General features: G+C 49.5%; 12 protein-coding genes across 18 annotated transcripts; 3 read left to right on the top strand and 9 right to left on the bottom strand.

Moving 5' to 3' along the window:
* Nucleotides 1-9: 9 nt before the first annotated feature.
* FOXG_08590 (uncharacterized protein) lies at nt 10-1634 on the bottom strand. Its single transcript, XM_018387594.1, has 2 exons — nt 1435-1634; nt 10-1346 (listed from the first exon to the last, which is right to left on the bottom strand). The coding sequence occupies exons 1-2, from the start codon at nt 1456-1458 to the stop codon at nt 495-497; spliced, it is 876 nt and encodes a 291-aa protein (XP_018245467.1). The 5' UTR covers nt 1459-1634; the 3' UTR covers nt 10-494.
* A 156-nt stretch (nt 1635-1790) lies between these two features.
* On the bottom strand, nt 1791-5694 carry FOXG_08589 (Pro-apoptotic serine protease NMA111). Its single transcript, XM_018387593.1, has 4 exons — nt 4946-5694; nt 4695-4891; nt 2336-4633; nt 1791-2278 (listed from the first exon to the last, which is right to left on the bottom strand). Exons 1-4 carry the CDS (start codon nt 5278-5280, stop codon nt 2070-2072), a joined length of 3039 nt encoding a protein of 1012 aa, XP_018245466.1. The 5' UTR covers nt 5281-5694; the 3' UTR covers nt 1791-2069.
* Nucleotides 5695-6019: 325 nt separating this feature from the next.
* On the bottom strand, nt 6020-8386 carry FOXG_08588 (uncharacterized protein). 2 transcript variants are annotated; one of them, XM_018387591.1, is made up of 5 exons: nt 7851-8386; nt 7595-7804; nt 7384-7541; nt 6805-7329; nt 6020-6752 (listed from the first exon to the last, which is right to left on the bottom strand). In XM_018387591.1, exons 1-5 carry the CDS (start codon nt 8245-8247, stop codon nt 6456-6458), a joined length of 1587 nt encoding a protein of 528 aa, XP_018245464.1. In that variant the 5' UTR covers nt 8248-8386; the 3' UTR covers nt 6020-6455. The 2 variants fall into 2 exon arrangements, with proteins under 2 accessions (XP_018245464.1, XP_018245465.1); XM_018387592.1 differs by having other exon boundaries at nt 6020-7329.
* Nucleotides 8387-8609: 223 nt separating this feature from the next.
* FOXG_08587 (uncharacterized protein) lies at nt 8610-10078 on the bottom strand. Its single transcript, XM_018387590.1, has 5 exons — nt 9964-10078; nt 9485-9693; nt 9231-9429; nt 9072-9167; nt 8610-9016 (listed from the first exon to the last, which is right to left on the bottom strand). The coding sequence occupies exons 2-5, from the start codon at nt 9530-9532 to the stop codon at nt 8913-8915; spliced, it is 447 nt and encodes a 148-aa protein (XP_018245463.1). The 5' UTR covers nt 9533-9693; nt 9964-10078; the 3' UTR covers nt 8610-8912.
* On the top strand, nt 9987-10079 carry FOXG_19837 (uncharacterized protein; the record flags this gene model as incomplete). Its single annotated transcript, XM_018400115.1, has 1 exon — nt 9987-10079. The coding sequence occupies one exon, from the start codon at nt 9987-9989 to the stop codon at nt 10077-10079; it is 93 nt and encodes a 30-aa protein (XP_018245462.1).
* A 138-nt stretch (nt 10080-10217) lies between these two features.
* On the bottom strand, nt 10218-14602 carry FOXG_08586 (uncharacterized protein). Of its 5 annotated transcripts, XM_018387587.1 has the most exons (5): nt 14128-14602; nt 13517-13872; nt 12450-13463; nt 12373-12400; nt 10218-12054 (listed from the first exon to the last, which is right to left on the bottom strand). In XM_018387587.1, the coding sequence occupies exons 2-5, from the start codon at nt 13602-13604 to the stop codon at nt 10722-10724; spliced, it is 2463 nt and encodes an 820-aa protein (XP_018245458.1). In that variant the 5' UTR covers nt 13605-13872; nt 14128-14602; the 3' UTR covers nt 10218-10721. The 5 variants fall into 5 exon arrangements, with proteins under 5 accessions (XP_018245458.1, XP_018245460.1, XP_018245456.1 ...); XM_018387589.1 differs by having other exon boundaries at nt 12450-13872; XM_018387585.1 differs by having other exon boundaries at nt 10218-12400.
* On the top strand, nt 13716-13967 carry FOXG_19836 (uncharacterized protein; the record flags this gene model as incomplete). Its single annotated transcript, XM_018400114.1, has 2 exons — nt 13716-13868; nt 13908-13967. The coding sequence occupies 2 exons, from the start codon at nt 13716-13718 to the stop codon at nt 13965-13967; spliced, it is 213 nt and encodes a 70-aa protein (XP_018245461.1).
* Nucleotides 14603-15330: 728 nt separating the features above from the next.
* Nucleotides 15331-16334, bottom strand: FOXG_08585 (uncharacterized protein). Its single transcript, XM_018387584.1, has 2 exons — nt 15893-16334; nt 15331-15833 (listed from the first exon to the last, which is right to left on the bottom strand). The coding sequence occupies exons 1-2, from the start codon at nt 16322-16324 to the stop codon at nt 15534-15536; spliced, it is 732 nt and encodes a 243-aa protein (XP_018245455.1). The 5' UTR covers nt 16325-16334; the 3' UTR covers nt 15331-15533.
* Nucleotides 16335-16467: 133 nt separating this feature from the next.
* FOXG_08584 (uncharacterized protein) lies at nt 16468-19227 on the bottom strand. The gene is made up of 6 exons (XM_018387583.1): nt 18502-19227; nt 18265-18406; nt 17402-18157; nt 17143-17352; nt 16948-17089; nt 16468-16897 (listed from the first exon to the last, which is right to left on the bottom strand). The coding sequence occupies exons 1-6, from the start codon at nt 18581-18583 to the stop codon at nt 16832-16834; spliced, it is 1398 nt and encodes a 465-aa protein (XP_018245454.1). The 5' UTR covers nt 18584-19227; the 3' UTR covers nt 16468-16831.
* Nucleotides 19228-19337: 110 nt separating this feature from the next.
* On the bottom strand, nt 19338-21076 carry FOXG_08583 (uncharacterized protein). Its single transcript, XM_018387582.1, has 7 exons — nt 21044-21076; nt 20800-20995; nt 20670-20753; nt 20610-20621; nt 20463-20559; nt 19916-20411; nt 19338-19858 (listed from the first exon to the last, which is right to left on the bottom strand). The coding sequence occupies exons 2-7, from the start codon at nt 20897-20899 to the stop codon at nt 19538-19540; spliced, it is 1110 nt and encodes a 369-aa protein (XP_018245453.1). The 5' UTR covers nt 20900-20995; nt 21044-21076; the 3' UTR covers nt 19338-19537.
* A 178-nt stretch (nt 21077-21254) lies between these two features.
* On the top strand, nt 21255-23211 carry FOXG_08582 (uncharacterized protein). Its single transcript, XM_018387581.1, has 2 exons — nt 21255-21663; nt 21722-23211. The coding sequence occupies exons 1-2, from the start codon at nt 21301-21303 to the stop codon at nt 22994-22996; spliced, it is 1638 nt and encodes a 545-aa protein (XP_018245452.1). The 5' UTR covers nt 21255-21300; the 3' UTR covers nt 22997-23211.
* FOXG_19835 (uncharacterized protein) lies at nt 22090-25840 on the bottom strand. Of its 2 annotated transcripts, XM_018400112.1 has the most exons (5): nt 25524-25840; nt 25451-25478; nt 24736-25391; nt 23882-24681; nt 22090-23810 (listed from the first exon to the last, which is right to left on the bottom strand). In XM_018400112.1, exons 1-5 carry the CDS (start codon nt 25830-25832, stop codon nt 23519-23521), a joined length of 2085 nt encoding a protein of 694 aa, XP_018245450.1. In that variant the 5' UTR covers nt 25833-25840; the 3' UTR covers nt 22090-23518. The 2 variants fall into 2 exon arrangements, with proteins under 2 accessions (XP_018245450.1, XP_018245451.1); XM_018400113.1 differs by having other exon boundaries at nt 25451-25840.

Genomic DNA, 25840 nt, shown 5'->3' with positions numbered 1-25840 from the left:
GATGGATAATCATCTGCATCAAGCCTGGTTAACCTTTGGCAGACCTGGCCGTAAAACAAACCATTCTTGCTTCCCGCCTTATTCACTGTCCCTTTCTTGAATACTCCAGCTCGCAGCCAGAGCAAGCGATCCTAACAGGCTATCACTGACAACCATACACATCTATCTTTCATCTGTGTAAGGTACCGGTTCAGTAAAGGCCTTTGTGTGCAACATCACGCTTTTTTCATATGGTTGAATCGCAGTGAATAGTGTGACACAAAATCCATTGTTCACGACTCAGAATCAATGCCCCTTGATACTAGAACATCCCACAGCGACATGCGACATGATTCACTCTGACGAAGTTGAGCACGCCCCTCACTGAATAGACCTTTCATCTACTCACCATCATATTCTTAAACACAATTCACAGGCTCACAGCACATCTTCATCAACAAAATAAACCCTAAAAACTCCACATTGCGCAATGCCATCACTTCATCCAGAGCACCTCATCGCTTCTTCAGCGCCGCAAACCTTCTCTCCAAGTCCCCAAGATCCGGAATCGATCCATCAGGCTCACCCTTCCTCGCAGCAGGCTCCGCCTTCTTACTAGGCTTCAACTCTACTGAACCAAGCGTCACCTTGGGATGTATGTTGTCAGTCGTCATCCGCGGCGGTGTCACTGTCAAAGGACTCGTGGGGCCGCCTCCAGCTAGTTTCTTAACTGGTGTGTTTAACACTGGATCTTTGGAATCTGCTGCGAGAGGTGTTTCGAGAACCTTTTGTTTCTGGCCGCCTTGGTCGTCGTCATCATCATCGTCGTCAAGGAGTTCGGGGGGTGGTGAGACTGCTTCCCGCTTGGGCCAGTCTACTCCGTATGCTCTGGCGATTTCTTCCAGGTATCCCACCACAAGCTCTTCGCGCGGGGGCGTGACGCTGAGTTTCTTGACGACCTTCTCGTTGACCTTTCCATCCGTATTCTCCGTCGCCGCAAGCACATAGTCCTTCCCATACTTCTCCGCGAATAGCGTCCTCACTGTCGCCAACTCTTTGATCTCCGTCTTGGGCGCCGCATATATCAGACTCTGGATAGCCTCCTCCAGACCAGGATCAACAGTATGACCCTCCATCAGTCCAGCGCGAGCAAGGAGCAATTCGCAGTAAAGTTCAAGCATCTCGTGAAGCTCGGAGGTGATATCGGATCGAATGATGTTCTCGACGCGAATGCGGGCTGAGTCTTCCTTTCCGGCCTCGAGGAGCTGAGCCATGGCTCGTCGCGCGGTCTTTCCAAGCTGTTCATCGCGCTGCTGAACCATGCGCAACCGCGCGATGGTGAGCTTAAGCTGAACTTTGAGCTTTGTCTACAGATTGAAAGCAAATGTTAGTTGAAACTTCGGCTGGCGCATCATGGCATTGGATGCGATAGCGGGGAAGCGGGGGGCAACGGACTATAAGACTAGCACCTGGCGCCATGATGAGCTCACAAGGAGTGATATAGCAAAGATTAGTATGCTTAGGACGAGTGAGCAAGAAGCCTTAAGAGAAAGTGGGCGGCGGTATAAAGATGAGATTGAGATACAAAGAGTGTGGAGGGGTTTAAGTTGGGCACATTCAGTTGAGGTGCTGTAACTTCGCTGTAGTGTAGCCTGTCCTGCCTTGCGAACGCCCAGACGCTATGAGCTCATTGCTTGAAGCCTTAAGCCCCACTATAGGTAGCTTCACCTCATCCACATCCGGATCAAGCCGAAGCTCAGGACTTCAGGCAACCTCAATTATTCATGTCAGCGAATGGAAGCAGTAATTATCAAGTATAGGCAGAAGCATTCTTCCTGCCATGCAAGGTCTTGTGATAATCAATGTACACCAATACTTCCATCCGTAAACATTTAGGTATACAGCTCGTCTCTATGTATCAATAACCATCCCAGTTCAAAAGGCTATCTCATAGCTCCAGATGATCTTAAAATAATAGAATCCTTCATCGCCATATAACGCCGTGCCCTAATCCCAGTGATCCCAAATGAAGTCATGGTTGTACACTCCCTCTATCTGCCAGGGATTTGCAGCTCTACAAGCAAATGCATCTACTCCATATCGGCATCCTGTGCAACCGGTACTACACCATCAGTTGCCTCTCCCTTAAACACTTCGCTGCCTTCGTACGTGACTCTTCGCCATCCACAAGCCTCCTTGTCGTCCTTGATCCATTCCATTGTGGGGAAGTAGTGATCATTCTTCTTCATTGTGATCACCCACGGCACACAGTCAAAGGTTACAGCTTTGAGCCGGAAGTCTATATCATGTTAGCTTTCCCGTCTTTGTAAGTTTCAAAGAACAGTGGCTGACTCACAAGTATTGTCTGGAATTTCCCGGGTCGCGGCAATGAAAGAGTCGAGATCAGGTGTAGGAGTACCATTCACATGAGTGATGAAGTTGGTTGGTGCAACGCCGTACTGATAGGCAGGCGATCCACGAATTCGACTAGAGACGTAAACCTCACTATGCAGCTTGCTGATCTGTTGTCGAACAGCCTGGTGAGGCCTGTGAAGGATGGCACCGCAGAAAGAAACAGCATGGTTCGTTTCCATGTCGTCTGCTGCCACTGTAGGAAGTTGTAGGTGCATCTCCTCACACTCTCGTACAATAACCGCGTCAAGCAGTTCATGTGAGTACATCAAGTCGAAGTCGGAGATGGTAGTGCAAATCTTGCCGTTCAGCGTGAGAATGATATCTCCTTCGAGCAGAGATACAGGGTGGTTCTCGCGCTCAAAGGTTCGCTTGCTGACCATGAACAGCTGATGATGAGATCGGTTGGTCTGGGTAACCTTCTTGATCCACTCATCGGAGACACCCATGACGGATGCCTGAGCCATCTGGACTGATCTGAACTCGACGGACAAGATACGCAGCTTGGGTTTGATACCCTTCTGAACTGACTCTACGACAGGAAGCAGAGTCTTGGTGCCAAGACCGAGGTAGTACTCTTCGTCGCGTGACGTATGATGGGAACGCTCTCCCAGATACGACAGCCACAGAGCCTGGACAGTACCGTCCGGCGCGACAAGAACACCACTGTTGCATGTCGAACCGAGGTTGCTGTCAATCGTGATGGCATCAACATTAACAGCACGATAGCGCGGGGCGCCCGAGTTGGCGGGAATGGCCACCGCAGTGATCTCGGTGACACTTGTAGATCCATGAACAACGCGCCCAATCCTATTGTAGCCGAGGAAATAGGTCTTGGCGCCTTGGGTGAGAACCTCATTGCTCAGACGAGCGCTCATGACTGGCGCATCGACGAGCGAGGGGTCGTACTGAATAATGGCGTAGTTCTGAAGGGGATGTAGGAAGACAACCTTGCCTTCGACGATGATGGAGTCAGCAATAGTGACAGTGATGTCGCAGAGATCGTAGGGGACAATAGCCCTGGAGATCAGAACAAGACCCTTGTCTGCATCAATTACGAGACCCATGCCCCAACGGCGGTTCTTGGGGAAACCGTCGAGTTTCAAGGGCATGGTGCAGTTGATGTGCACAAAACTGCGGATGAGGTCGGCAATGCCTTGGTGTGGCATGTGGTCCAGTTCAATAAAGGAGGCAGATCGTCGAGTAGGTGGAACAGGAGGCAATGGGTCTCCCAGGTCAGTGAAGTCCCAAACTCCTGTCTCATCGTTTCGAACAGCAAGCTTCATTTTGGCTGCCCAGTGTCGGTCAATGTAGGCAACGGTGGTGTTGAGAGTGTGAAGGTCGCGAAGGTGTTTGTAAGTGACAACAACTCGTGCGCGATCTGGGATTGCCTTCATTACTTGGATAAAAGTGTCGAGGTCTGGCACCTTCTTGTGGTCAATACTCTGGACAATCCAGCCGTTATCCGTATTATCAAATCGGAATGAGCCAGCTGATTCGCAAACGTAGACTCCCTTGACAGCGACAGCATAGAGTCTTGCTTGCTGATAGGACAAATCGTGGAAGCTGGCGCCTGCCACTGAAACGAATCTGTCAGGGGTAATCTTGTGAAGATCTCCGACCTCAATTTCGACTTCCACGTCCTGTCCACCGCGCTGGAGGTGTAGCTTAATGGTTTCGCCAACGCTCGAATCGAGAATGTCGTCCAATCGAATAAACTGGGTGATAAGTTCGCCGTTGACCTTGATCAAAACGTCACCTTCCTCGATCTTCTTGTCTGAAGGTCCTTGGGGGAGGACAATCTCAGCCACAAGCATGTTGGTCTCCTCCGGAAACTTCTCACGCATGGCAGCCTCCCATTGAGGGCTCAATCCCAACCTTCTGCATTCATCAAAAGGCTTGAGAAGGAACTGGCACTGAATATCGCCACGTGTGACAGGCTTGCCGTTCTGAATGCATTGCAGAGCACGGAGTGGTCGATCCAATGGAAGGAAGTAATCTGTCGAAGCTCCATCAGAACGTCCGCCAGCTTGGAGCGCGACAGCGCAACCGTCCTTGTTCACGACAGGACTGCCAGAACTTCCTCCACTAGCGGCGGCGTTGGCCTGGTAGTAGCATGTGTTGAAATCGCTGTACCCCTCGCCATATTCCGGGGCATTTCGATCCAGGCGACTGATGATACCTGACAAGATACTAAGCTTTTCGCCCGCATCGTTACCGACAACTCGAATCTCGGTTCCAACTGTGCTTATTAGTAATGGTCCTCGGCCGTGATCGGAGTCGGGAGGCCTTGGGGTCCTTACCCTTTGCGAGGTCGGGTCGCAGCTCTAAGCCATCAATGTGCATATACTTGATCGCCTTGGGGTCGTATCGTAGAATACCAAAATCGTGAACGGGGTCGCGGTAGACGGGGTAACAGTCGACTTCTTCGTGGTTGTCGAAGACACAGTGGCCCCAGAAGGGACCAGCGCCGACAACGTGACGGTTGGTCAAGATGTATCTGCAGAGCCAGATTAGAGCCTCTTCTCAGCTATTATAGACAGAGATTACACACCCTTTCTCGGAGTCAACAACGTAGCCAGTAGCTTCACTGGTCAAAGCAGAATCGGTATCGAAAGAGCAGGTCTGGCAGAACCTGATGGCGACAACGTTGCGCACCACCTTCTGGATGGTGTCCTGCCACTCTCCCAAGCTCCCTGGTGTTCCAATATACATAGCGTGCGGGTGAAGTTCGTCGGTCATGTCGGAGTGGTCGTCAAATTCAATAATGTCTGGGGTGTTATCGTTTGGGGAATGTTTGCCGTTGATGGGTTTTTTGGAAGGAGGAGCTTCGCCTGGCGAGCCCGGGGCCTTTCTTTTAGCCCGGGCTGAAGAATTTGCGCCATTCATGACTGTTTGATTTGTGTGATTTATGATGGGAAACACGACGACGGTGTTGGCGAAGAAGAGCGCGAGTTTGGTTCGTGGTTAAAGGGGATCGAAAGTTGACAACGTCACAGAGAGACAGGGATCGCAAACAGTGACGGGACTGAGACAACAGCGCGGGTAACGACAGGGAAACAGAGATGGAAAGAGGGGGCCAGCGATTAAGTAGAGATAGAAGAAAATCAAAGAATGCGTTGATAAGGTAGGATTAAAAGGGTGAACTCATGAGGACATGTGATGAACAAAAACCAGACCAGGCCCAGGCTCGAGAGATGCGATGCAATCTGGGGAAAAATTTATGATGGATTGCCTTGGCCTCGAAAGTGATTGAGTGGATCAGCTGCAGCGGCGGGACTCTAAGGTTACAGGGGAAATGATACCCTCGAAAGCCGCTAAACGATGCAAGCGCCGTCATTCCCGCGGTGCCTAGGGTGCCTTCGGGTGCTCTGTGCATAACTCCGCCCTTGTCCGTCTAGTCCATCCCGACAAGACAAAGAGGTTGTGGGTGTGGTCGAGTCGAGATGGTGTGTCACATAGAGACAATGGGGACGACAGATGACCAGTCAGATGGGGGGATGAGATGGTGGGCGATTGAGACTTTTGTACCTATTTTGTTCACCTAGATTGTCAATATCAAGCCTCTGAGTCTTAGATCTTTATATAATGCAACACATCTCAAATGACACCTGACCTTGTAAGGTTATGAGGGTCGTATTTATATGAGACATGGGCTTACGATGACCTACAATATATCTCCAAAGTCATAGATAATATCGTATACAAGAGAGAATCCAAGATATGGAGCACTGATTGACTAGCAGAAAAAGACAAACATCGTCTCACTGTTTCCCCTACTCGAGTCTCTTCACGTCATACACATCTACCCAAAATCACTGCTGTCCTCCCTCATGTAACCAAACCTGCATCATCTATAAGGGCCGCTCCTCGATCCACGAGGCCTTGCCGTGCATGCATATCCAAGACAACCCGCTGCCGTCCGAGACACGGAAATAAACGTGGAGAGTTCCCAACCCACAAGATCCTGTGCTATCCTATCATTGTTGCACTGCTTCCCGATCCAGGTGACCACTAACGTGTCTCGTGCGATCCTCTCTTGCATATGCATATCATACAAACATTCAGAGCCCCTCTCTTCGCCTCGACTGCCCGGACTCGAATAGCTCGTCGATCGTTGCCTGCTGCTTTTCTGGGGACATGCAAGTAGGCCAGTGGACGAGATGTCCTCGTCGCTTCTTGACAAAAGAGCTGTACAGTAGCCATGCAAAGAATACTGATGTGACGCTGAGCGCTGTCGGGTTGTGGAACTGACTGGGTGACGAGAATATGATGGTTGACGTGTATGAACACATCTCGAACACATTTTGCCAGCTAGCTTCCACAGCAGAAAAGGCTCCTCGTTTCTCTGCCTCAACTTCCTGCAATGCATGGTCAGCAAAGTTCCTCAACTTATACCACAACAGAACTCACCTCTTGAATAATAACCTGTGCAGACAGATCTACCCCCCAAAGTCCGATTCGGCTCAACATTGAACCACAGACAAGTCCCAGTGTTGATACCAAGACGTTGTCAGCATATCGCCAGAAAATTGATACACCAATTGCTAGACATCCCAGTTCCCAGCTCAGGAACCAAAGACCAGCACGAACGGGTCCGATCTTCTTCATCACCCACGGCCCAATCCATGTGGCGAGAACCTCAAGAGTCACCGAGACTGTTCTCATTGCAGCAATCTGGGCTGAAGTGTATCCACTCGCTAACAGATATGTAACCATAACACCACCAAAAGACAGAACTGTGCAGTAAAGAAGCGCTATTGAGAAGGAGGGGGCAAACGCGGGATGGGTAAAGTAAAGTCGAAGATCACTGGACGTCTTCTGTATAGCCTTTTTGAATGACACCCAGGCATTCTGACGAGTCTGCTGTTCCTCATTTTGTGGTACAATAGGGGGCGTGGTCTTTGGATGCTGCAGTTCGGGTACTTGATAATAGACCTGTTTAGGTTAGAGGAGATCATGTCGAGGTCGTATGAGTTGTGTATGACTTACCTTGGCAATGGTGAAATACTCAACAATAACTGAAGTACAGTTCATTGCTAGGTTGACAAGAATCGCTGTTTCCGTGGAAACACCGTCGAGTATACCTATGAAAAAAGGTCCAAGTAGTTTACAAACAAGGTCAATCCGCCTCATTTGCGAGTTCATGGCTATAAGCAAGTTATGTTAGAAACAACCACCAGGCAGTTAAGAAACAACATACTTCGAAGTACAGTAGTATCTGAGCGTGCCACAACAATAACCCAATCTCTTTCAACGGATACGAGATTCATGATAGCGGCCAGCTTCTCAACGCATGCCATGAAGATCAAGGCTGCAAGCAACCCGACCCGCAGTTCATCTGAAGGGCTTTCAACTCTGCTGAGTATAAAGAAGATAACGCATGAGGCAGCAACAACAAGTCGCTGTGAGACTACTCAGGTTAGGGTCGTCCGTCATGAGGGCTTCTAATGACCTACCGATTGACAGTCTCACGGTATTAAGGCGGTCTTTGCGATCGATATAACTCCCGACCCATGACGACAATGTAATAGCAGAAGCGCCTCTCACTATCGAATAAATCGCAAGTGGCATCAGGGTTCCGGGAAATATTGAGGCGAGATATAGCACACTTCCAAATTCGAAGACGCGTGAGTTCCATGTTGAGAGGGTATGAGAGATGTAGAGTCGGCGCGCGCTCTGACTAAGAGTCCATCCGGGGTCGGTATTGCTGGTGTTACTAACATCACTATCATTACTGCTGCTGATTTGGCTTAATGATTGATACTGCGAATTAATAACGCCAGTTGATGAAGTTGGCGATGTTGCTAGTAAAGGCGCCGTTTCTTCATCTCCGACACCGGTAGTTGAAGCCATGATCGTCAATTCCTCAATTCTTCAATCTAGCAAGCAATCACGATGATACTAAACAAAGACGCATTTAAGGAAACTTCAGAATTATATATAAAAGTAAAGTTGAAATGTTGTCTATTAATTGACGGTTGTTGAGGAATGGCCAATGGCCTGTATCTCGCCTGATTCTTGGTTGTCGGATTCTATAAATGCCGGCCCCATCGCGTTCTAACAACCCCCACAATCCGACCTAGAGTCGGCTCCATCCCCGATCGACTTCACCTAGAAAGGCAATATCTAAACAACTGCCTTAGACAGACACTTCTTTATACTTACAACATTTATCAATAGAGGCTTGCAGTAACGTTATCTTCATGCTACTAACAAGTCGATGTCAGGGTCGGACAGGCATCGCGACATTCTAGATAGGGCTTTCTCATTATCACATAATCAAAGACTCCAGAGATATTGCAGAGGCAGTATATGTTTATCAGCTAATATGTATACTAGCTTCCATGGTCATCAAATAGACCACATATGATAGTTCCTATCTGCCCTGCTAGATGTGAACCCACCCCCTTCACCTAAGCCTGAACACAATGGCATACTAGGTAGACTTTGTCTTCTTCTGACGTCTCTGGAGACTTTAGCGACGAAGTTGTCCGGCGCCATAGAGAGAAGATAAGAGCCTAGACCTCTCCATCGACGTCGCGGTCATCCTCCATTTCCTCATCCTTGACGACGGCCTCGCTAAGTTCTTTCTTGACGGCCTTTGAGTCGCTCTCGGGGGTCTCTGTTACCAGTGTTAGTAAAAGGCTTGGTATGAGGGTTGTGTACGATCGACTTACTAGGAGCGCGACGCTTACGAGGGGTCACCTTGGGGCTCTCGTACACCTCGTCGTCATCGGGGGCGACCTTCTTGGCCTTCGGGCCCCGCTTGCGAGCTAGATGAAGGGGTTAGTTACTCTACTAGATTGTCGCGACTAGAAAGGGGGCATATGGCTTACCAGAAGTCGCCTTCTTAGCGGGAGTAGAAGGGGTGCTGCCATCGTTTGACTGAGTCTTGAAGGCCTCAAGCTTTTTATTGAAAAAAGTCCACTGGTTCTGAAGGCTCTTGACGGTACGGCCTTCCATGTTAATCTCGGACCAGTTGATAGACTTGCCCTCGGGCTTCAACTGCGCGATGATGCGCAGGAGAAGCTCGTTCTGTTGAGGTGGTTAGACCCCTTCCACATGGATCGGGGGTATGGTCGGGACTTACCTTGGCCTCATCGGTCCAGGCGTTGGGCTTCACAGCAGCGTCAGACATTGCGACAGTTATATATGTCGATACTTGTGGATGATGCGCAAGGCCCTTGTAGCAGCGATGAGATTAGAAGGACGTCTTGAGGATACACTCAAGAACAAGAGAGAAGAAGGTAGATGTGGAGTGTGATGGAGTTGTGAAGGAATGAAAGAAGAAAAGGGTTCCTAAGTCTGTTAACGAGTGCTCTTAAATACTAGAAATCCGCAGTAAAGATGCAGGAAATTGTTTGAATAGAAGAATAGAAGGTGTTGAAAGGCAGTAAACAAAAGAACACCCCCTCACTAGACAATTGCAAAAAGCAAACGGCTCTCGAAAAAGATCGGACGAAACGGCCATTGCAGTGAACCACCCAGCGCACTCCGATTGTGGTCTAAGGGTGACCAGCAAACGGATATGAGAGAGGAACAATAAGAGGAATAATAACTAAAACTTACTTCGTGTGTTTGTTCTTGTGCTTATGTCGTCGCTGTTTGCAGAGGTAAAGCGCCTGTTGAAGGCTTCGATACGGATATTGTTGATGAAGAAGACTACCGACTCCGGTCAGAAATAATATGGAGGAGAGAAGGAGAGAAAAAGGCAGAAAACTTAGAGGATGGGGATAATATAGCTCTCGCGATCATAGAGAGCAGCGAATCACACACACAGGTTCTCAAGTCTCGAATCTCACGATCTGAGAGCCAGGGGCTAGCGCACTGCCGCCGTGAATCTGCCAGTGCCTGACACTGCCAACTCGTTGAGAGGTACCATCTCGTCTATTTCTATGGTTAACTCGTGCCATCATATACACATCTTGGAATCCTGTCTCCAAAGACCAAACCGCTGATGCCAGTGAAGCTCAAGTCTCGTCTGCAGCGAGAACGCCCTTGATGCAAATCGCCCAGTTGCCACTAATAATCAACGACAAAAACCACTATCAAACGTAACGCAACGCAACATAATTGCCAGCTCCACGCACCGCATGCTTGCATCGCGCCTGTTGCCTCCCAGATCCAGAACCTCCTATCCTCATCATCTTGTGGACTCCTGTAGAAACCCCGAAATTCACTCTGTATCGCGTGCTATATGTATCCTCTCCAGTGATCAACAGCTAAGTAGTTAGTCTTCTTGGTATCCCATGTTGACGGTAAAACGACATTAGACGAAATTCGACCCAATCCATAAACTGTCAACTCCACAAAACAAAACCAATCAATTACTTCATCTTCATTCGAAACGCCATGAATTCTCGGAATCGGTGCTCATGCTCCTCGCATGCGGCTGCCCAGCGTCGACGAACATCCATATCCTGTTCGAGCCAGTTGTAATACTCCTGAATGTCAGCATCACCCCGGTTCTCCAAGAATGAATACCCCTTTTCTTCTCGGGTACGAGCAATGTGCGACTTTCGGGTGGCAAAATGGTCGACGACTTGGGCGTTGAACGTGTCCCATTGCTTCAAGTAATGTTCAAAATCTTTGACATATGTCTCCCAAGAAAGCGCACTTGGCTTTACACCGTTAATAGTGGCCGCAGCTGGGATTTGAGGAGCAGTTGGTGCTGCTGGAAAGATCAACGGGTGGACCTTGGGTAACTTCATTGGAATCTGTGGCGCCGCTTTGCTTTCAAATGGTAGATTGTCCTTCAAGTCAGAGAAAGACTTCAAGCCGGAACTCTGTTGAGTGAATGGTGCCACATTTCTGAGGTCAGCAAAGCTTGCTTGGAACTCTTCGCTGTCTTCAGATCCCATGTTGTTTGGATTGAATGCCTTTCTGGGACTCTCGGGTCCGTGCTCGTTACCATTGACGGTGTCAACATTGCCAGGTCGCCACTCGGGTCTGGTGGGTTCGACGTTGATGTTTCGGGCAGCATGAGGAGCAGGTACCACTCCAGGAGCCTGGTTCGTTTCAACGGGTTGCGGAGGTTGGCTCACAGGCTGGGCAGGCTGTGGTGAAGGCGTAGTCTGAGCTGGTTGGGGTGAAGGTACCTTGGGGGGTCGAGGTGGCGGCATGGAAGACGGCGCAGGAGGAGTATCTATGTCCATAGCCTGGGGGCTCTCGGCAGCAAGTGGCTCTTCTTGCACCTTTCGGCCACGCCATTCCAAAACCTCATCTTCACTGCTGCTGTCGTCCACAAGATTGGCATGGCTTGACTTTTTGGACGCCTTCGGCTTTCGTGAGTTTGTTCGGGTAGATCGCGTGGGAGATACAGACTTTGACGGCTGAGGAACAAATGTTTGGGGACCAAAGTCCCAACCTGCAGGGTTAAAGGCCGACTCGGGTTTAGCAGAGTCGGATCTCTCGGCATCAGACATGAAACTCGGTGTACTCTTGCCGCTCATCGGGGGCCGCTTCCCTGGAGATCGGCGACCTGGCTTTCGGGGCCTACTTGGGCTGTCCTGTTCAGCTCCACCGGCATTGAACTCCCACCCAGCAGCATCATCTTCATCAGCAAAACTAGTGTTAATATCGTCAGTGCTTCGTCGGGAGAATCGATGGTGATCAGGCGATGTTCGCGCGAAAGTGTCATCATTGACAGGGAAACTAAAGCTGTTCGAGTAGACTTTGTTAGCACGATTCGGCATGCTGGGGATTTTGGAGTCGCGGTCTTGGAGCTTCGGCTTCTTAGCAGGGCTGTCAGGACTTGCGTTGTTGATGAGTTGCGATAAGAGCTCCTGTTGCTGGCGCTCAAACGGAGTCAATTGGTGAGTTGAATACTGTCTACCACTAGGCGACGGCTGAGAAGGCTTGATAGGGATTTCATGTGGGCAATGATTCCCCAAGGAATCATACCCGTGGTGACCACGACACTTGTTGGAGCTCTTCAGGAATGGGCGGCTAGATGTTGTAGAAAATGGATTGCCATACATTGTTGGGCCACCAGGTGAATCAGTTGCTGTCTTATAGTTAGTAACAAGATTTTTGAATTGGCGACTTTCACTGACGCTTATCATTTGCGGGAAACTCAGTGGCCTGCTGGTTAGGTCCTAGTGGAACACTCTTGAAACCACTGCGAGTTTTCTTCAACGGCGCCTTGGGACGGTCTGCCGGATCCCGAGGTATCGAAGGTTGTTCAGGAGCCTTATTATTCAAAGGAACGTCCTCAGCCTTTCCACCCTTCGGTGCACTGGCGCTGCGTTGTCGGTTGAAGGCTTCATTTTCAGAGGCGGATTGATCTTGGCGAGTTGCTTCCCGAGTACTCTTAGCCCGGTTTATTGAGATGCCATCGAAAGGGTTAGTCTTTTCGCCTCCGTTTGATGCATAAGGACTGCTTTGTCGGGGGTCTGCTGTACTGTCTCGGTCTCTGAATTGGCTTAACGGATCAGGCATCGCAGTTGGGGGCGGCCGTTGGGGAGTAGGAGGAGGTGCTTGTTGTGGAATGTCAGAGCCAAATCGCTGCGCATATCGTTCCGAAGCAGGTCTCGAGCTGTAGTTGCTACTTGATACAGGTGGTTCATCGCCCACTGTTGTCCGAGGGTGGAAGCCTGTCTTCCTTGCACCAAACGAGGCCTCTTGACGTTGTCTGGCAGATTCAGTTCGTGGTGGCGGAGGTGGAGGGGGAGGTCGTGGTTGATCGTTCGCTTTGGTCGATGTACCCTTTCGCATGTTTTCAAACGCTCGGGCAGCATTCTTCTTCGATTCAGCATCTGATGCTGTATAATGCTTTGCAGTGGGAGGAACTCCCGTAGAGAAACGTTGCCATCTTTGTGCGCCCGATGGCGGAGCTCGAGGATTTGCATTGTTGCGCCGAGGAGGGGGCGGATACTGGGCGCTGACATTTGACCACGGGTTACCCTTAACACCCGAAGCTCCTGGAAATCTACCGCGCCCTCGCGAAGCATCGTGCTTGGCCTTCTGTTCAGGGTCGGAAAGAATTTCGTGCGCCGTTTGGATAATCTGGAACTGTGTGTTCACTTCTGCCTCTCGTCCAGGATTGCGATCTGGATGATACTTGAGAGCTACAATTCGTGTCAGCGGCTGTAAAAAGCAAACAAGCTTCGTCCATTTGTACCAAGTTTTCGATATTGTTTTCGAATTTCCGCGGCGTCTGCCGTCGGTGGCAGCTCTAAGTCTGCATAATAGTCTCGGGGTGTACCCATCGCGATGAAAGGGCCCCGGTCCGCTGGCAATTAGGTGCACGCAACCTCAAGATATGTACTTGTAGTCTTGAAGGGTTCGGGTATCAACAATCGAATAGTTTGTGGAAATACATGAAGGCCGTCTTCGGTATCGTTTGTGTCGAGTGGCGTTTCAGGTATGCGAGAGACTTGTCGTTGGAGTTCGAATTGGTCACTGTTGCACAATGGGGTACTGCACTCAAATGCCAGGGTACGTTCTCGATCGAGGTGCACGAGTATGAAGTCGTAACTTGAAGGTTTAATGTTAGCACGTATAATCACTAGAAAGTCGAGATCAAATCAACGAGGTTGAGCAAGGGTCATGAGGTCGGCCAGGGAGCGTAGGGCATGAAGGATATATCTGATCAGCCATGCAGTATCGCAAGGATGGACCCGGTGTCGGGTGGCTACCTGAGCTAACTGTGCCTCTTGACATGCGCAGCAACAGATGCGGATTGGTGGTACTGATTGGCATGTTGCTAATCCAAGGAAAAGGGAGAGTTACCAAGATGACGTCAAATCTTGAACGTGAGGCTGTTGATCAAGGAGCGAATCTGTATGACCAAAGACGAGACTACGTTTAGTCTAAAGAGGGGACGCAAAGGTCAGTGAATGAAGGGGGAGATGCGATGAAAGTGCTAAAAAAAAAGAGGGAGATGTGAAGCTGGTGTTGATCGGAGAATAGGTAGTGTGCCTTTTTGGATCTAGGCGGAGCTCAGGTGAATGGGTGAAGTCGAAGGGTGATACACTTGAACTACCTGGACCCTAGTTCACGAGGCCGCGTTGAATGGCTGTGGCTCAGCTCCAGGGTTCGCCTTTGATAGATTTTTGGACCCTGGATTTCGCGGCAGATGTTTCGTAACGCCTCTTTTGAGGTGACTTTACTAAGAAGTGATCTTGGAATGCGATAATTAATCTTGTTCCTGAATTTGGAACCTGTTGGCGTAGCTGAAGCAGATTCCTGTCAGAGTATCATTCGGTTGCCCGCGCATATGTAGAAGAAAACAAACATGTGGCGGGGTCTTATATTTGTACCAGCAACCAATCCCCAGAACCCCACTACAGTTGCTATTGTCTACAACTCCAACAATGAGCTATCATCCGACGTAGTTAAGGTATGTGATTCACATCACTGTTTCAGTGAGAGTAAGTGTTTTATTAGATGGTATCTCTGTCGAACCTGTCAGAGATTGAGTTTATGCCGTTACTGGCAATCAACCTCAAGGTGTCTATATGCTAAGATAGCTTCAACTGGATTTCTAAACCTTTTGGCTACCTCAGTCATGCACCGGAACACAGACCAATCTTCATTTTCGCTTTGATTGTATCTGGAGGCCTTCTGGCACTCCTAGCACTGCGCTAGTTGCTAGACATTCATTTCCTGATGATCTCCCGAGACCATCGCCACAGAGCCACGCAAGCACTGCCACATCTCTGACTATCAGCTTCACATGAGAGGCTTGGCTGGTTGGTGTAAATCTCAGAATAAGTCTGAGAAACAAGCTAAGTTCGAGTGAAATATTCGTGAGTACTAGATAGTTGTTATTGGACTTGTGGCAGATATCTCGGCATGGCGATATTTTAAGTCTCTGGTAGCAAGATGGCAAAACTGCTTGAATTGTTTGCACATGTGATCAACGGACGATAATCGATATGCAGTACAGCAGGGTTGGCTTACATGCTAACAAGCGTTGATGCACATCTGACAACCCGCTATACAAGCACCTTAGGTTCTTGAGCTTGATTAATCAAGTATTGTTACAAATACATGTTTGTCTAAATATGAGTATAATAAAAGAAAAAGCAACAGTTGTCTCTGTCAAAAGGGCACGCGACATGATACCACCGTCAAAAACTAATACAATGCTTGGCCACCTTGTTATCTACTATGTCATGCGTCTTTCTATCCTATCAACTCCCCTGAGCCGCCTTCTCAGCCGCAAGCTTAGCCTCCATCTTCCTCCGCGCTGCAAGAATCATCTCATCCCTCCTCCTCTGCAGCGAAGCTTGCCTCTCATCTCTGTTCGAGCTCCATCCCTTACCCTTGGCATCCTGCTCCTCCTGCGACGCAGTATCCAACTTGTCCTTAAGGTTATACCGGGTGATAAGATCCGGCTGCGCTGGCTTATCCGGCTGTCGAGACGCCGTCGCTGCGCTGCTGCTCGGTGCGGACTGGCCCGGAGGAGGCGGCGGTTGGAAAGTCACGGGGGGCTAGTGGTGATACTTGTCAGCAAGAGGCCTGAAAGGGCAATGGCACAGGTTCAGCATACCGTGTCCAGTCGTCCTGCTAGTATTCGCTCTGTCGTGCTCTGGATGTTTCCTCCGTTGCGCTGCAGATCCCATAGAATACTCCGTCGATCCGCCTGCGGAAACATTTGCTGTATTCTCTCAACTGCAATCTCTCTAGACCGGAGGAAAGCTTCAGGGGATCGTGTGGGCTGAGGTGGCGACGGTCCTCCAAAGAACAGGTATCGTATTATCAAGCCCGAGACGACCAGGATGGCCAGTAGATATGGCAATGAGATTTGGTCGTCCGCCATGATGTATGAGTCGCAAGGAAGAGGCGGACGTTCGAAGGAATTATAAGAAGCTACACGGGTTCGAACGAGATAGGTGGCCGTCCAAGAAGGATGCCGAGATGACGATAAGTATGCACAGTTGTAGCCACGAGCTAGAGAGCTTGGGTCGTGGGTCAGTGGCATGTAATAAGCGTTGCTCTTACGCCAGCGAGCCCACCTCGAAAGACGGGGCGCTACGTCAAATTGCATGTGGGGAATCCTCGGCTAATCATGTTAATGACCGAACTTCATATGATTGATATCAGAACCAAATGAGATGATGCCTTCGGGCTCTTTCAAATGCTGATTCTTGATAATTGGTTAGAATAACTGGAGTCAAACCATAGCCTGCCGTCCAATGCGGCCGCGGCGAATTCTCATTCATGTCATCACATTCAAGGCAAACAGTTATTGCGCAGAACTGAAAAGCATCATTTATTGACACGACAGTCCGATATCCAGGCGATAAGCCAGCCCTCAGTGATGGAAGAGCGTTCATTCATAACCCAGGTCCGATCCCATCCCCACGAGAAACAGTTGCCCTGTCTTGATGCCGTAACGCCCCTTTATACGTTTCTCACGTATCAGTCACCCATGCACACCTGTTCCAAAGGAAATTCTCTCCAATCGTGGTGCTCAGTACTGCTCCTATCAAGGCACAACCTGCGCCTGGCCCAGCGTTGTATCTAGATCGCCATAGTGTAGAGTGAGCTCTTTCTGTGCGCTTGTTAGATGATATCGTCTAAAACGCTCCGAGATGCACATACACGCTCTTTGCGCCAGGAGTTTGTGTCCCAGACGACGTAATAGCCTCGCTCATGGTTAGGACTCAGTATTTGAGGAGTCATGTGCTCGTCTTTGGTCAACCAGATCTGGTGTTTCTTGTGCCACCTCCAGTTTCGTGAATGTCTATCAACGAGTTAGTTGTTTTCAATACAGTGCGCAAATAGGTTATCGCCTACAGCTCAACTGCAGCCATTTGTTGCTTTACATCTGCCGTACAGCTGTAAAAGATCCAAAATAGAGTCTCTTCATTGAAACTCTGAATTTTACTCTCGATAGGTTGCACATTTGTCACGTTATAACAATCCGGCAATCGAAATCTTCCATTGGAAAGGACTGGCCGAGGAGGTGCGTCATCAAACAGCGAGTAAATCTGAGTCGAAAACAACCTGAGAAGCATGTTAGCAAGCCCCCATCGCTAGTTTTGAGAAGACAAACTCTTGAGAATTGATGTCAAGTCCTAACGAGTTAGGGTCCATTCCCACAACCATCGCGTGGTAGTCAGGATAGTTGTTCATCAACGTTGTCAAGCCCTTGAGACCCCACTTGTCGGATGCTGGCATACCCTCTAGAGGGTCAATGACGTCCTCAGTATCGAGTCTCTTTTGCATGGTTTGTGCCACATAATTCGTGGCGCTATAGTCCGCGTTGTTATAATCCGCTGCATTAGAAGCATCGTCTGGTACCGCATCCTCCTTGGAAGACTTTTGCCGGGGCTCTTCCAGGCCAGGAGGTTTGCCGTCTTGCGGTCTTGAAGAGCCAGGGGCTCCAATACCAGGCGGCGACCTGGCTTCATTCGCTCGGCTGTTAGCCGACAATGCGTTCAGAAGACCATTCCCCCTATTGCTTGCTGAGGGTCCAGCACCGGCGGCCTGAGAGCTGAAGCCTAAAGATGACATCAAGCTCGCCGTCCGATCTGATCCCATCTCACCATTCGAGGTCTGGTTCAGTGGTGGAAAGTCGTCAACGCTGCTTGATTGAGTTTGTTGTCCAATGTTGCCTTGGTTACCGAATCTGAACCCGCCTTGCCCTCTGGAAGAGGTGGGACTGAACATATCATCCTGGCCACCTTGCTGAGGGGTAGCTTGGTTGCGCGGACTGGGACCACCCAGGTTTCGCGATCCAGCTGTCGACCACATAGACGACTGGTTGGGGTTCGACATCTGGGCGTTGTTCGATAATGATGGGAATTCGCTAGTCTGCATTAGCAAGCGCGTCATTGTGACTAGCTTCGATTCGAATAATTCAATACCGGACAGGTATTGAAGCTCCGATGATGTGTGCCGCAGCCATATACGTACGATAGGTCGAGTGATGTTGCAGGTTGGGAGCCCGACAAGCTCTGTGCGAAGCTCACGTTTCCGCCAAGTTGACGTCCAGCGTTTTGGGGACCTGCTCCAGCCATGGGAACCCCTCCAAACGCCCAGCCAGAGTTGTTGTTCCCTATATTTGTCCCCCGGTATTAGCCTAAGGCCGTCTTCGATGCAACCCAGCCAAAACAACAGCGCGGAGATCGCAATCACTTCTGAAGCGCATACCTAGTTTTCCGTTCGGTAATCGATTCGTTCCTGCTCGTCCTGGTTGTTGGGGTTGCTGTTGACCTCCAAAGCCACCAGGCATCCCGCGGAGTGTCTGTGGCACTGCCCCTACGATTCGATGACATCGTCAGCGTTATCCTGCCAATGCTCGCTTGCTTGCTTGACCATCCAGCCTCTGCTCATGGCAATCTCTCCGACATGCCCCCAGCCTGATCCTGATCCGCGTTTAGATCCATTGAAGCGATCGTGGCGACATCCGAACAAGGTCAATGAGGGTCGCGGAGGGGTTGAAAGCCGTCAAGGGAGTTTCACAAAGCTCGTGAGCGTAAGTGCTGGCGCACAGCTCTCTCTCGCATGATAATATGCCGAAAAAATTACGAAAGATGACGAAGGTTTTTGCAGATGTCGCTGGCAGCGCGGGGTCTGGGCTGCGAAGGAATAACGTCGTGGGGGGTGCGTCCTACCTGGCCTATTCATGATTGACTGTAGAGGTTTGTCGCGATCAACAAAGTGGAGGTGCTGCTGGAATACAATGTTGTTAATTCGAAGTGTCGTAGCAAGAGGGTTCGTTCGGTGCGACGTCGATGCGTTTTTGTGCGGAGGTTGACAAAATGGTAGGGATGTTGTTTGTAGATGCGATCGTTTGCTTTCAGAGCTGGCCTTATTCGCCTGGGGCTTTAGGTTTGCTACTGGTTGGAGAAGGGCTCACTCACTGAGAGAGAAGGCTGGACATTGGAGTGAGGTGGAATGGACGATGATCCGGGCGGGAATAAGTGGGGATGCTTCAACATCATGGCAAACATCGCCAACAAACAACGCCTATAAACAACGCCTATAAACAACAACCTCTATTAGACACTGTGATATATCGAATGATAACAGTAATATAGGCAAGAAGGTAAGCAAGTCAATTGCCATTCATTGAGCAGAGCTCAACTGCTCCAGTCTACATTCAGTAATCAGCCAGCACTAGTGAAAGACCTCAGACATCATAGAAATATCATGCACCTCTATTCTTTACTCTAGGTAATAAAGGCTAGCTCAGGGCTTTTTTGAAACTGTCTTCAAATCCAACATCTGCTACGTTTCTTCCAATCAGAATAATCTTCCCCTCCTTGGGCGTCTCATCTCCCAACGGCCCGTCATTTATCTCAAAGACCTCCCTCACCCCCTGCAACATCTTGACCTCTCCATTGGCAAACACAAGCCGTCCCTTGGAGCGATGGATCTCGAAATCACCTTCCTTTTCATCTTCAGGTAATTTGCTGTCCCACAGTACCGATCGTAGCCAACGATCAACTGTGTCCAGTTGTCCTGGCTCAAGGCGGCCAACGGGTATGGTGACGGTCGATATGGTCTGAGCGGTTAGCTACATAAACCTCTTACAAATATCATATATCAGGCGGGAACTTACAGGGTCGAGGTGACTATGTCCCTTGGCATTTGCGTCTGACTCATTGAATTGGTCATATGCGTGCAAATCAAGCAGGAATCCTTCCAATTGAGGGACTACACTCCTCTCCGTTACATGGATCTTAGCAAGACCATTGATCGACTGGATTCTCTCTTTGGCCTGGTTGAGTTCCACCTCTGTCACCATGTCGGCCTTGTTGATCACGATCACATCCGCATGAGAGATCTGGACGTGTGCTGTTGTCATAACAGGGCCATGACCGTGGTCGTCGTGTCCTTCGACAACACCATTGGGGTCGTCAAGACTGCGCAGGATATTCTTCGCATCTACGAGCGTGACTATTCCATCCAAATAAATGGTACTTCCAAGTCCGTCGTCCACCCAGAAGAGGGGGGCTAGGTTTCCGGGGTCGGCTAAGCCAGTGGTTTCGAGGAGGATATAGTCAAATGCACCCTTCTTTGACATGAGAGACTCTATCGCATTGACTCCTGTATCCCTGAATTCAGTTAGCACGGTAGTGGGTGGCTGCCGTACATTCAAGACGTACTTTACGGAACAGCAGATACAGCCATTGCCGACTTCTAACCATTCTTCAACCTGCTCACCACCTTTGTTCACAGTAAGGGACTTTTCAATGTCGAGCGCTGCAGTACGACTTAGAAACGTAACGACAATCTCACACCTGAGCACTTACAGTCTCCAAATTCTATATCATGTTAGTGGCTGTTTCCAACAAGTCATGGTCCGTCCTAACCATTCATGATGACAGCGATCTTCTTGCCATGGTGAGCCGTAAGGATGTAATTTAGCAAGGTAGTTTTACCAGCACCGAGATATCCTATCAACTATTAGAGAATGAGATAAATAGTGGCTAGTAGTAATACCTGTCACAATTGTGATAGGAACCTTGACTGTAATCTCCTCATCCACATCGTTGGCGGTTGTATCAACCAGCTCTGGCGGGGCATCGTCATCAAAATCCATGACTGTTGTAGTTAACGTTTGGCCGTTTAGTTCAGCCTTTTCTTTAAGTTCAAGAACGCTCGGGAAGCAATTCTAACGGCTGGCGGGTATCGAGTTCTTTTCGCCGTGAGTTTAGACTCTTCTCGATCAATAAGAAGCACTCACAAAATATCTTGAAATCATGCATTCAGAAACTCGATGGTATAAGTTGCACGGTCCCCCTTAGCTGCATGCGACGGGCATTTCTCTGTTATGCATATACCGAATCCCCACCCTAGACCCCCTGGTGAGCTTAGGTAGCCCTGCCCAGTCTTGGGGATATAATAAACCTCGTGACGCTAGAACAGGGTGTCAAATTTAACTGGTCTAAAGATCTACTGAAATACACTAAGATTACCCAAGTATTTTCGTCACTTAGGATAATGGTCCTAAGTTTTCTTGCCTCCCCTTGCCAGCCACTTGTCAACCCAGCGCAGCCTTGTGTGATATTAACCGCCCAGTTCTCCCCAGATCTTTTGCGCCCAACATCGCGAGTTTTTATTAGCAACGACTTCATAATTTTGCCAGTCATGTCTTTAGCACCGAGCTCCCCTAGGCTTCCAAGCCCTCCGCCAGCCGCAGAGATTCAAATGGCACCCATGTCTCCTTCTGGCGGACCTGCAGCCAGTCTTCATACGACACCCCAGGAGCAATCGCAGCTTGAAGCCAGCTCTAGACGGCGGATACACCCAGGAACAAAAGCAGCAGATATGGCTGCTGGACCTCCTTTGATACCACTACAAGAGGTACCTTATTTGCGCCGTCATCATAATATGTCGGAACCTTGAAGCTAACATGAACCAGCTCGACTCTGCATTTCAACTCCAAGAACACCTAGCCGCCCTCCACTGCTACCATACCTCCTCCAACACCCAACCGATCACTCGTGGCACCGCGCTACAGCTCGCGACACCTCCCAATGGCGTCGACCGGACTATCTGGCTCTATGAGCTCTGCCGCTTCCTCATCTCGCAGTGCAACTCCTTGATCGTTGGCTTCCTCTTCGACACCCCGCCATGCAGTGCGAACACGTGCCCTGAAATGCGCGCTTCCGAATGGCAGTTCCTCTGCGCTGTGCACGAACAGCCCAAGAGCTGCTGCGCCATCGACTACTGCTGTCACACCCTGGACTGGGCTGCCAACGTTGTGACCGACCAGAAGATCTTCCCCAGCCGCTTTGTCGTCCACAATGACAACCACAGTAAGAATGTGGGTGTCAAGAATCTCGTCAATGTGTTCCGCAGGTTGCATCGCATATTCGCCCATGCCTGGTTTCAGCATCGTGGTGTGTTTTGGTCTGTAGAGGCCGAGACAGGACTGTACGTCCTGTTCAAGACTGTATGCGACTTGTATGATCTGCTGCCTGCTGAGAACTACAAGTTGCCTCCCGAGGCGGAGGGACTCGAGGCACCCCATACTGAACAGGAGCCCGAGAAACCTCCTCCCACCATTCTCAAGCCTTCATCTCATCAACGAGGTCCTCCTGCCGAAGAAGACAACATGCATCCAACAAGAACGAATACTCGACGACACATTCGAAGTAGTCCTTCGACGGGAAGTGCTGTAACAACTGTCATTGAAGCCGAGGAGGAGGAACCTGCTGGAGTTTCCAGGAAACTAAAGGATATGCACCTGACCGCTCCCTCACCCGTGGAGGAGGAGCCAGAAGTGGCCGATGTCCCTGTTATTGTTGAGCAATCAGTCATGGGAGAATCCGGAGCACAGTCCCACAGTCCCCCAGCTGAGAAGGAAGAAGATGACGACGATGATGATGAAGACAAAGAAATTGACGATGATGCCGACCAGACAGTTGTTGGATCTGTTTCAGAACAAGATTCTGCAAACGACGATGACACTCAAACGGATGAACATGAGCCAGCCGCGGACTCTCTTGAGTCAGCGCAATCCACAGATACGGGCGTTGCAGAGGACGAGCCAACAAGGGAAAACGCCTCTGTAGACTCAGCACCAGATGCGGATGCCCCTGAATCCTCAGAGGCCAAGGACAAATCCTCAGAGGATGCGGCAAAGGCCATAGATACCAAGTCAGATGATGAACCTAAAAAGGATGAGAAGTAATAGACGGATCAAGGTGATATCCATTTGATTTCATATCTTGTCTTTCAGGATATGGTAGTATAGCATGGCAGAGTCACCTGCCCACTGTATAATAATACAATTGACCACACAGTCATCCTCAGTAGTCAATACATAACCAACCTGACAGTGGTACTGGCACCGTCAAAATGCCTGTTGAAACACCCAATCTTCCAATAAATCCTCCACATGCCAGCGCCGTGGCTGTAAACGCGTTTATCTACCATACCACGTGTAATGGTTCCTTAGTCTATTCCTGCGTATGTAACCCCAAAACAAACCACGAAGTTTCTCCTTCCCTGGCCTCAGAAAAGAAGTGTCATTATTGGCCGCCTGCCTCGAAATTTTGTCCCTGCTGGAGAAACAACAATCTCCACAATCTGCCCACAAAAGGGAGGTGTGCAGGAAAAGAAAAATAGGGGGGAGAATCTAAATAATGATGAGTTCGTGTTGCAATTTCTGTGTACTTGCATGATCCGGGATAGTTCCCAGCCCCTGAATACATCATCGCTTCGCACTGGATGAATCAACACTGGGCCCTGACGCAGAGTCTGGACTAGAGCTTGACGGGGCATTTGCATCATCCATCAGCGACATCTTAGCGAAAATATGTCGAACCTCACGAACACTTTCTTGCTGGGCTGTAACAGCTGCAGCGTTCCGTTCATCCGCAAAATTACGGATTTCCTGTAACACTGGGCTGAATCCCTCTTCATTCGGCAGCCACCAGTTTACACAGGAGGGTTCTCGGAATAACTCTGCCATTTTGGTACGTAGCGGAAGAGGATGAATGTACCTACTTAATAATTAGCGATCATTCGACTTATGACCTTCCGACTGGAGCATGTAGGCTAGTTTTGTTCTTACCCCATAGTCTCTAGTAAAGCAAACTTCCGGCGGAACCACATGTGATGCCTCGCATCCTGAGGGCAGAAAAGAGCTGCAATAGCAATACATGCTTGTATCAGAACCAAAACGCCTCTGGGAGTTGAAGGCCAGAACTCCAATGTTTCGAAATATTGACACGTCCTATATGCATGGCGGTTTAGATCCGCAAACAGTTGGTCCGGTCTCATTCCTGATGATTGGCATTTGTGCATTATCATGATGCTGTTCCATTCTGCGCATAGAACTGTGACGTCGAACAGGGGAAAATCGTAAAGTATTCCAACCGTATAGGGATTAACAAAGTCGTCCGGATCGAGAGTTTCTGCCGGAGGAAAATCCTTGATAAGATATTTGGGATCCTGTAGGGCGGGGTCGCGTTTCTCCTTCCACTCTATGAGCTGTTGGTTCAAATGTTCGTGCTCTTTCACGAAGTCCTCCTGGGATATCTGGCCTCTACTGCCTCGGGCGAACAAAATCGACATGTCGTAAGAGATCAGGCGAAGTCGTGCGGACCACGCATCGATTTTCCAATGTAACTCATCTGGGTTTGACGTAATCCCGGATTGATAGAAATCCAGCATCGCTTGGAACCATTCGCGCGGCAGATCGGTAGGGAATCCTCCCATGAGGGCAACGAAGTTATCGAATCGGGCGTACCAGCTAAGGCACATGCGGCCAACGGGCGTCTGCATCACTGTCTGGGGGGTGAATATACTCGTTATTATTTCGAAAGCTGCTTTTTGGTGTCCCATTAGATTGACCCAGTCGCCAAAATATTCCTAAGCAGTAGTCAGAATGTGAAGGTTGGATGGCGAGAAAGGATTGACAGATACCTCGATAGTGGCAAGCTGCAGAATAGTGAGAAGAGTGGCAACGTTGGGCTTCTCTCGTCTCTTAAACAAGCCCAAGAGCTGCGTTACGCTCTTATTGTAATATTGTAAAAAGTCCTGGAGCTTTCCCTGTGGGTTTCGAAGAGTGATATGGTATGCAGAGAAGCCTACGAGCGCGTTGAGCAAGGGCTCGTGGCGAGTGGCCAAATTGGGAAGAATCTTCGTAAAAAAGCCATCCGAGTCTAGTGGTATACAATAATTGAAATGGTTGAGGTTTTCCACAAAGAAGGAGAGGCCTTGTTGGTACTCCGGTGGTAGATGTGACCAGTCGGCTTCACCCATCCGTATAGGAAACTCGGAGGAGGAATAGACAGCTGCAAGGCTACTTGGTGTTGCTGTTGCGGTCGATGGGGAGACGCTTTTTGACTGTCTGGAGAGTACCGAAGATTTTGTTTGGTCTTCAGTATCTTCGTCTTCGTCCACAATCATTTCTAGTTTACTTTCTTGCTCAGTGTCCTCGTCGTCCTCGGATTTGGACGAAGTTGGACTCGTTTGTTGAGCAGAAGTTGCAGTATCTTTGGATTTACCGCTCGAGGCTGAGGAACCTTTTGATGATGGGGGATCCGGGTAGACACATTCTCTATTTCCCTTCTTGCAACCTTAAGAATGTTAGCATTATCATCTCAGAATCAACAAGTCCCTGCAAGACTGCACGTACGTTCACATATTGGTCTGGTTTCGTCGCACTGGGAGAGTTAGGCATGCTTTCTACTCAGTCCTCAGTTACATACCTTAACTCTCCTACTCCGGCACATGAAGCAGCCTGATCGTGTTCTTCGATGCTTGACATGGTCAACTGCTGCAGGGGTACCAGCTGCAGACTTTCGGCGAGCTTTCTGCGACTTGTTCTGATTGAACATCATGGGATCTGGAAACCCGGTAAAATATCCAAGTTGTTGATACGGACCAGGTAACGGCGCAGACACCATTGGTATCGGTGCTCCATGCATTCGAGGGTCGAGCATCTCCTCGGGAGACGTCGCTGGATTCATCCCTGCCCCGGACATCGACGACAGGAAGTGATGGTAGTAGTCTCCCATTGTGATTA

This window comes from Fusarium oxysporum, chromosome 2 (assembly GCF_000149955.1).
Source record: "Fusarium oxysporum f. sp. lycopersici 4287 chromosome 2, whole genome shotgun sequence".
Classification (NCBI taxonomy): domain Eukaryota; kingdom Fungi; phylum Ascomycota; class Sordariomycetes; order Hypocreales; family Nectriaceae; genus Fusarium; species Fusarium oxysporum.
Note: the sequence above shows the minus strand (reverse complement) of the source record. Positions and strands in the feature narration are given on the sequence as shown.

What these genes read in the sequence shown, in the direction of transcription:
- FOXG_08583 (XM_018387582.1), bottom strand. Translation starts at nt 20,899, where the DNA reads ATGGATTTTGATGACGATGCCCCGCCAGAGCTGGTTGATACAACCGCC. An exon ending in TCCTATCACAATTGTGACAG is followed by an intron (nt 20,754 to 20,799) that starts GTATTACTACTA and finishes AATAGTTGATAG; the next exon opens with GATATCTCGGTGCTGGTAAA. An exon ending in GACATAGTCACCTCGACCCT is followed by an intron (nt 19,859 to 19,915) that starts GTAAGTTCCCGC and finishes CTAACCGCTCAG; the next exon opens with ACCATATCGACCGTCACCAT.
- FOXG_08588 (XM_018387591.1), bottom strand. Translation starts at nt 8,247, where the DNA reads ATGGCTTCAACTACCGGTGTCGGAGATGAAGAAACGGCGCCTTTACTA. An exon ending in TACCGTGAGACTGTCAATCG is followed by an intron (nt 7,805 to 7,850) that starts GTAGGTCATTAG and finishes TAACCTGAGTAG; the next exon opens with TCTCACAGCGACTTGTTGTT. An exon ending in CACAGGTTATTATTCAAGAG is followed by an intron (nt 6,753 to 6,804) that starts GTGAGTTCTGTT and finishes CATGCATTGCAG; the next exon opens with GAAGTTGAGGCAGAGAAACG.
- FOXG_19835 (XM_018400112.1), bottom strand. Translation starts at nt 25,832, where the DNA reads ATGGGAGACTACTACCATCACTTCCTGTCGTCGATGTCCGGGGCAGGG. An exon ending in GCCGGAGTAGGAGAGTTAAG is followed by an intron (nt 25,479 to 25,523) that starts GTATGTAACTGA and finishes TAACTCTCCCAG; the next exon opens with TGCGACGAAACCAGACCAAT. An exon ending in GCTTTACTAGAGACTATGGG is followed by an intron (nt 23,811 to 23,881) that starts GTAAGAACAAAA and finishes ATTATTAAGTAG; the next exon opens with GTACATTCATCCTCTTCCGC.
- FOXG_08590 (XM_018387594.1), bottom strand. Translation starts at nt 1,458, where the DNA reads ATGGCGCCAGGTGCTAGTCTTATA. An exon ending in CGCCAGGTGCTAGTCTTATA is followed by an intron (nt 1,347 to 1,434) that starts GTCCGTTGCCCC and finishes TTCAATCTGTAG; the next exon opens with ACAAAGCTCAAAGTTCAGCT.
- FOXG_08585 (XM_018387584.1), bottom strand. Translation starts at nt 16,324, where the DNA reads ATGCCACTGACCCACGACCCAAGCTCTCTAGCTCGTGGCTACAACTGT. An exon ending in TAGCAGGACGACTGGACACG is followed by an intron (nt 15,834 to 15,892) that starts GTATGCTGAACC and finishes TATCACCACTAG; the next exon opens with CCCCCCGTGACTTTCCAACC.
- FOXG_08584 (XM_018387583.1), bottom strand. Translation starts at nt 18,583, where the DNA reads ATGCCTGGTGGCTTTGGAGGTCAACAGCAACCCCAACAACCAGGACGA. An exon ending in CAAATGGCTGCAGTTGAGCT is followed by an intron (nt 17,090 to 17,142) that starts GTAGGCGATAAC and finishes ACTCGTTGATAG; the next exon opens with ACATTCACGAAACTGGAGGT. An exon ending in ACTCCTGGCGCAAAGAGCGT is followed by an intron (nt 16,898 to 16,947) that starts GTATGTGCATCT and finishes ACAAGCGCACAG; the next exon opens with AAAGAGCTCACTCTACACTA.
- FOXG_08589 (XM_018387593.1), bottom strand. Translation starts at nt 5,280, where the DNA reads ATGAATGGCGCAAATTCTTCAGCCCGGGCTAAAAGAAAGGCCCCGGGC. An exon ending in GTTGTTGACTCCGAGAAAGG is followed by an intron (nt 4,892 to 4,945) that starts GTGTGTAATCTC and finishes CTGGCTCTGCAG; the next exon opens with ATACATCTTGACCAACCGTC. An exon ending in GGAAATTCCAGACAATACTT is followed by an intron (nt 2,279 to 2,335) that starts GTGAGTCAGCCA and finishes AACATGATATAG; the next exon opens with ACTTCCGGCTCAAAGCTGTA.
- FOXG_08586 (XM_018387585.1), bottom strand. Translation starts at nt 13,604, where the DNA reads ATGGGTACACCCCGAGACTATTATGCAGACTTAGAGCTGCCACCGACG. An exon ending in AAAACAATATCGAAAACTTG is followed by an intron (nt 13,464 to 13,516) that starts GTACAAATGGAC and finishes CACGAATTGTAG; the next exon opens with CTCTCAAGTATCATCCAGAT. An exon ending in GTTTCCCGCAAATGATAAGC is followed by an intron (nt 12,401 to 12,449) that starts GTCAGTGAAAGT and finishes ACTATAAGACAG; the next exon opens with CAACTGATTCACCTGGTGGC.
- FOXG_08587 (XM_018387590.1), bottom strand. Translation starts at nt 9,532, where the DNA reads ATGTCTGACGCTGCTGTGAAGCCCAACGCCTGGACCGATGAGGCCAAG. An exon ending in CCTGGACCGATGAGGCCAAG is followed by an intron (nt 9,430 to 9,484) that starts GTAAGTCCCGAC and finishes CCACCTCAACAG; the next exon opens with AACGAGCTTCTCCTGCGCAT. An exon ending in CGCTAAGAAGGCGACTTCTG is followed by an intron (nt 9,168 to 9,230) that starts GTAAGCCATATG and finishes CCCTTCATCTAG; the next exon opens with CTCGCAAGCGGGGCCCGAAG.
- FOXG_08582 (XM_018387581.1), top strand. Translation starts at nt 21,301, where the DNA reads ATGGTCCTAAGTTTTCTTGCCTCCCCTTGCCAGCCACTTGTCAACCCA. An exon ending in CTTTGATACCACTACAAGAG is followed by an intron (nt 21,664 to 21,721) that starts GTACCTTATTTG and finishes AACATGAACCAG; the next exon opens with CTCGACTCTGCATTTCAACT.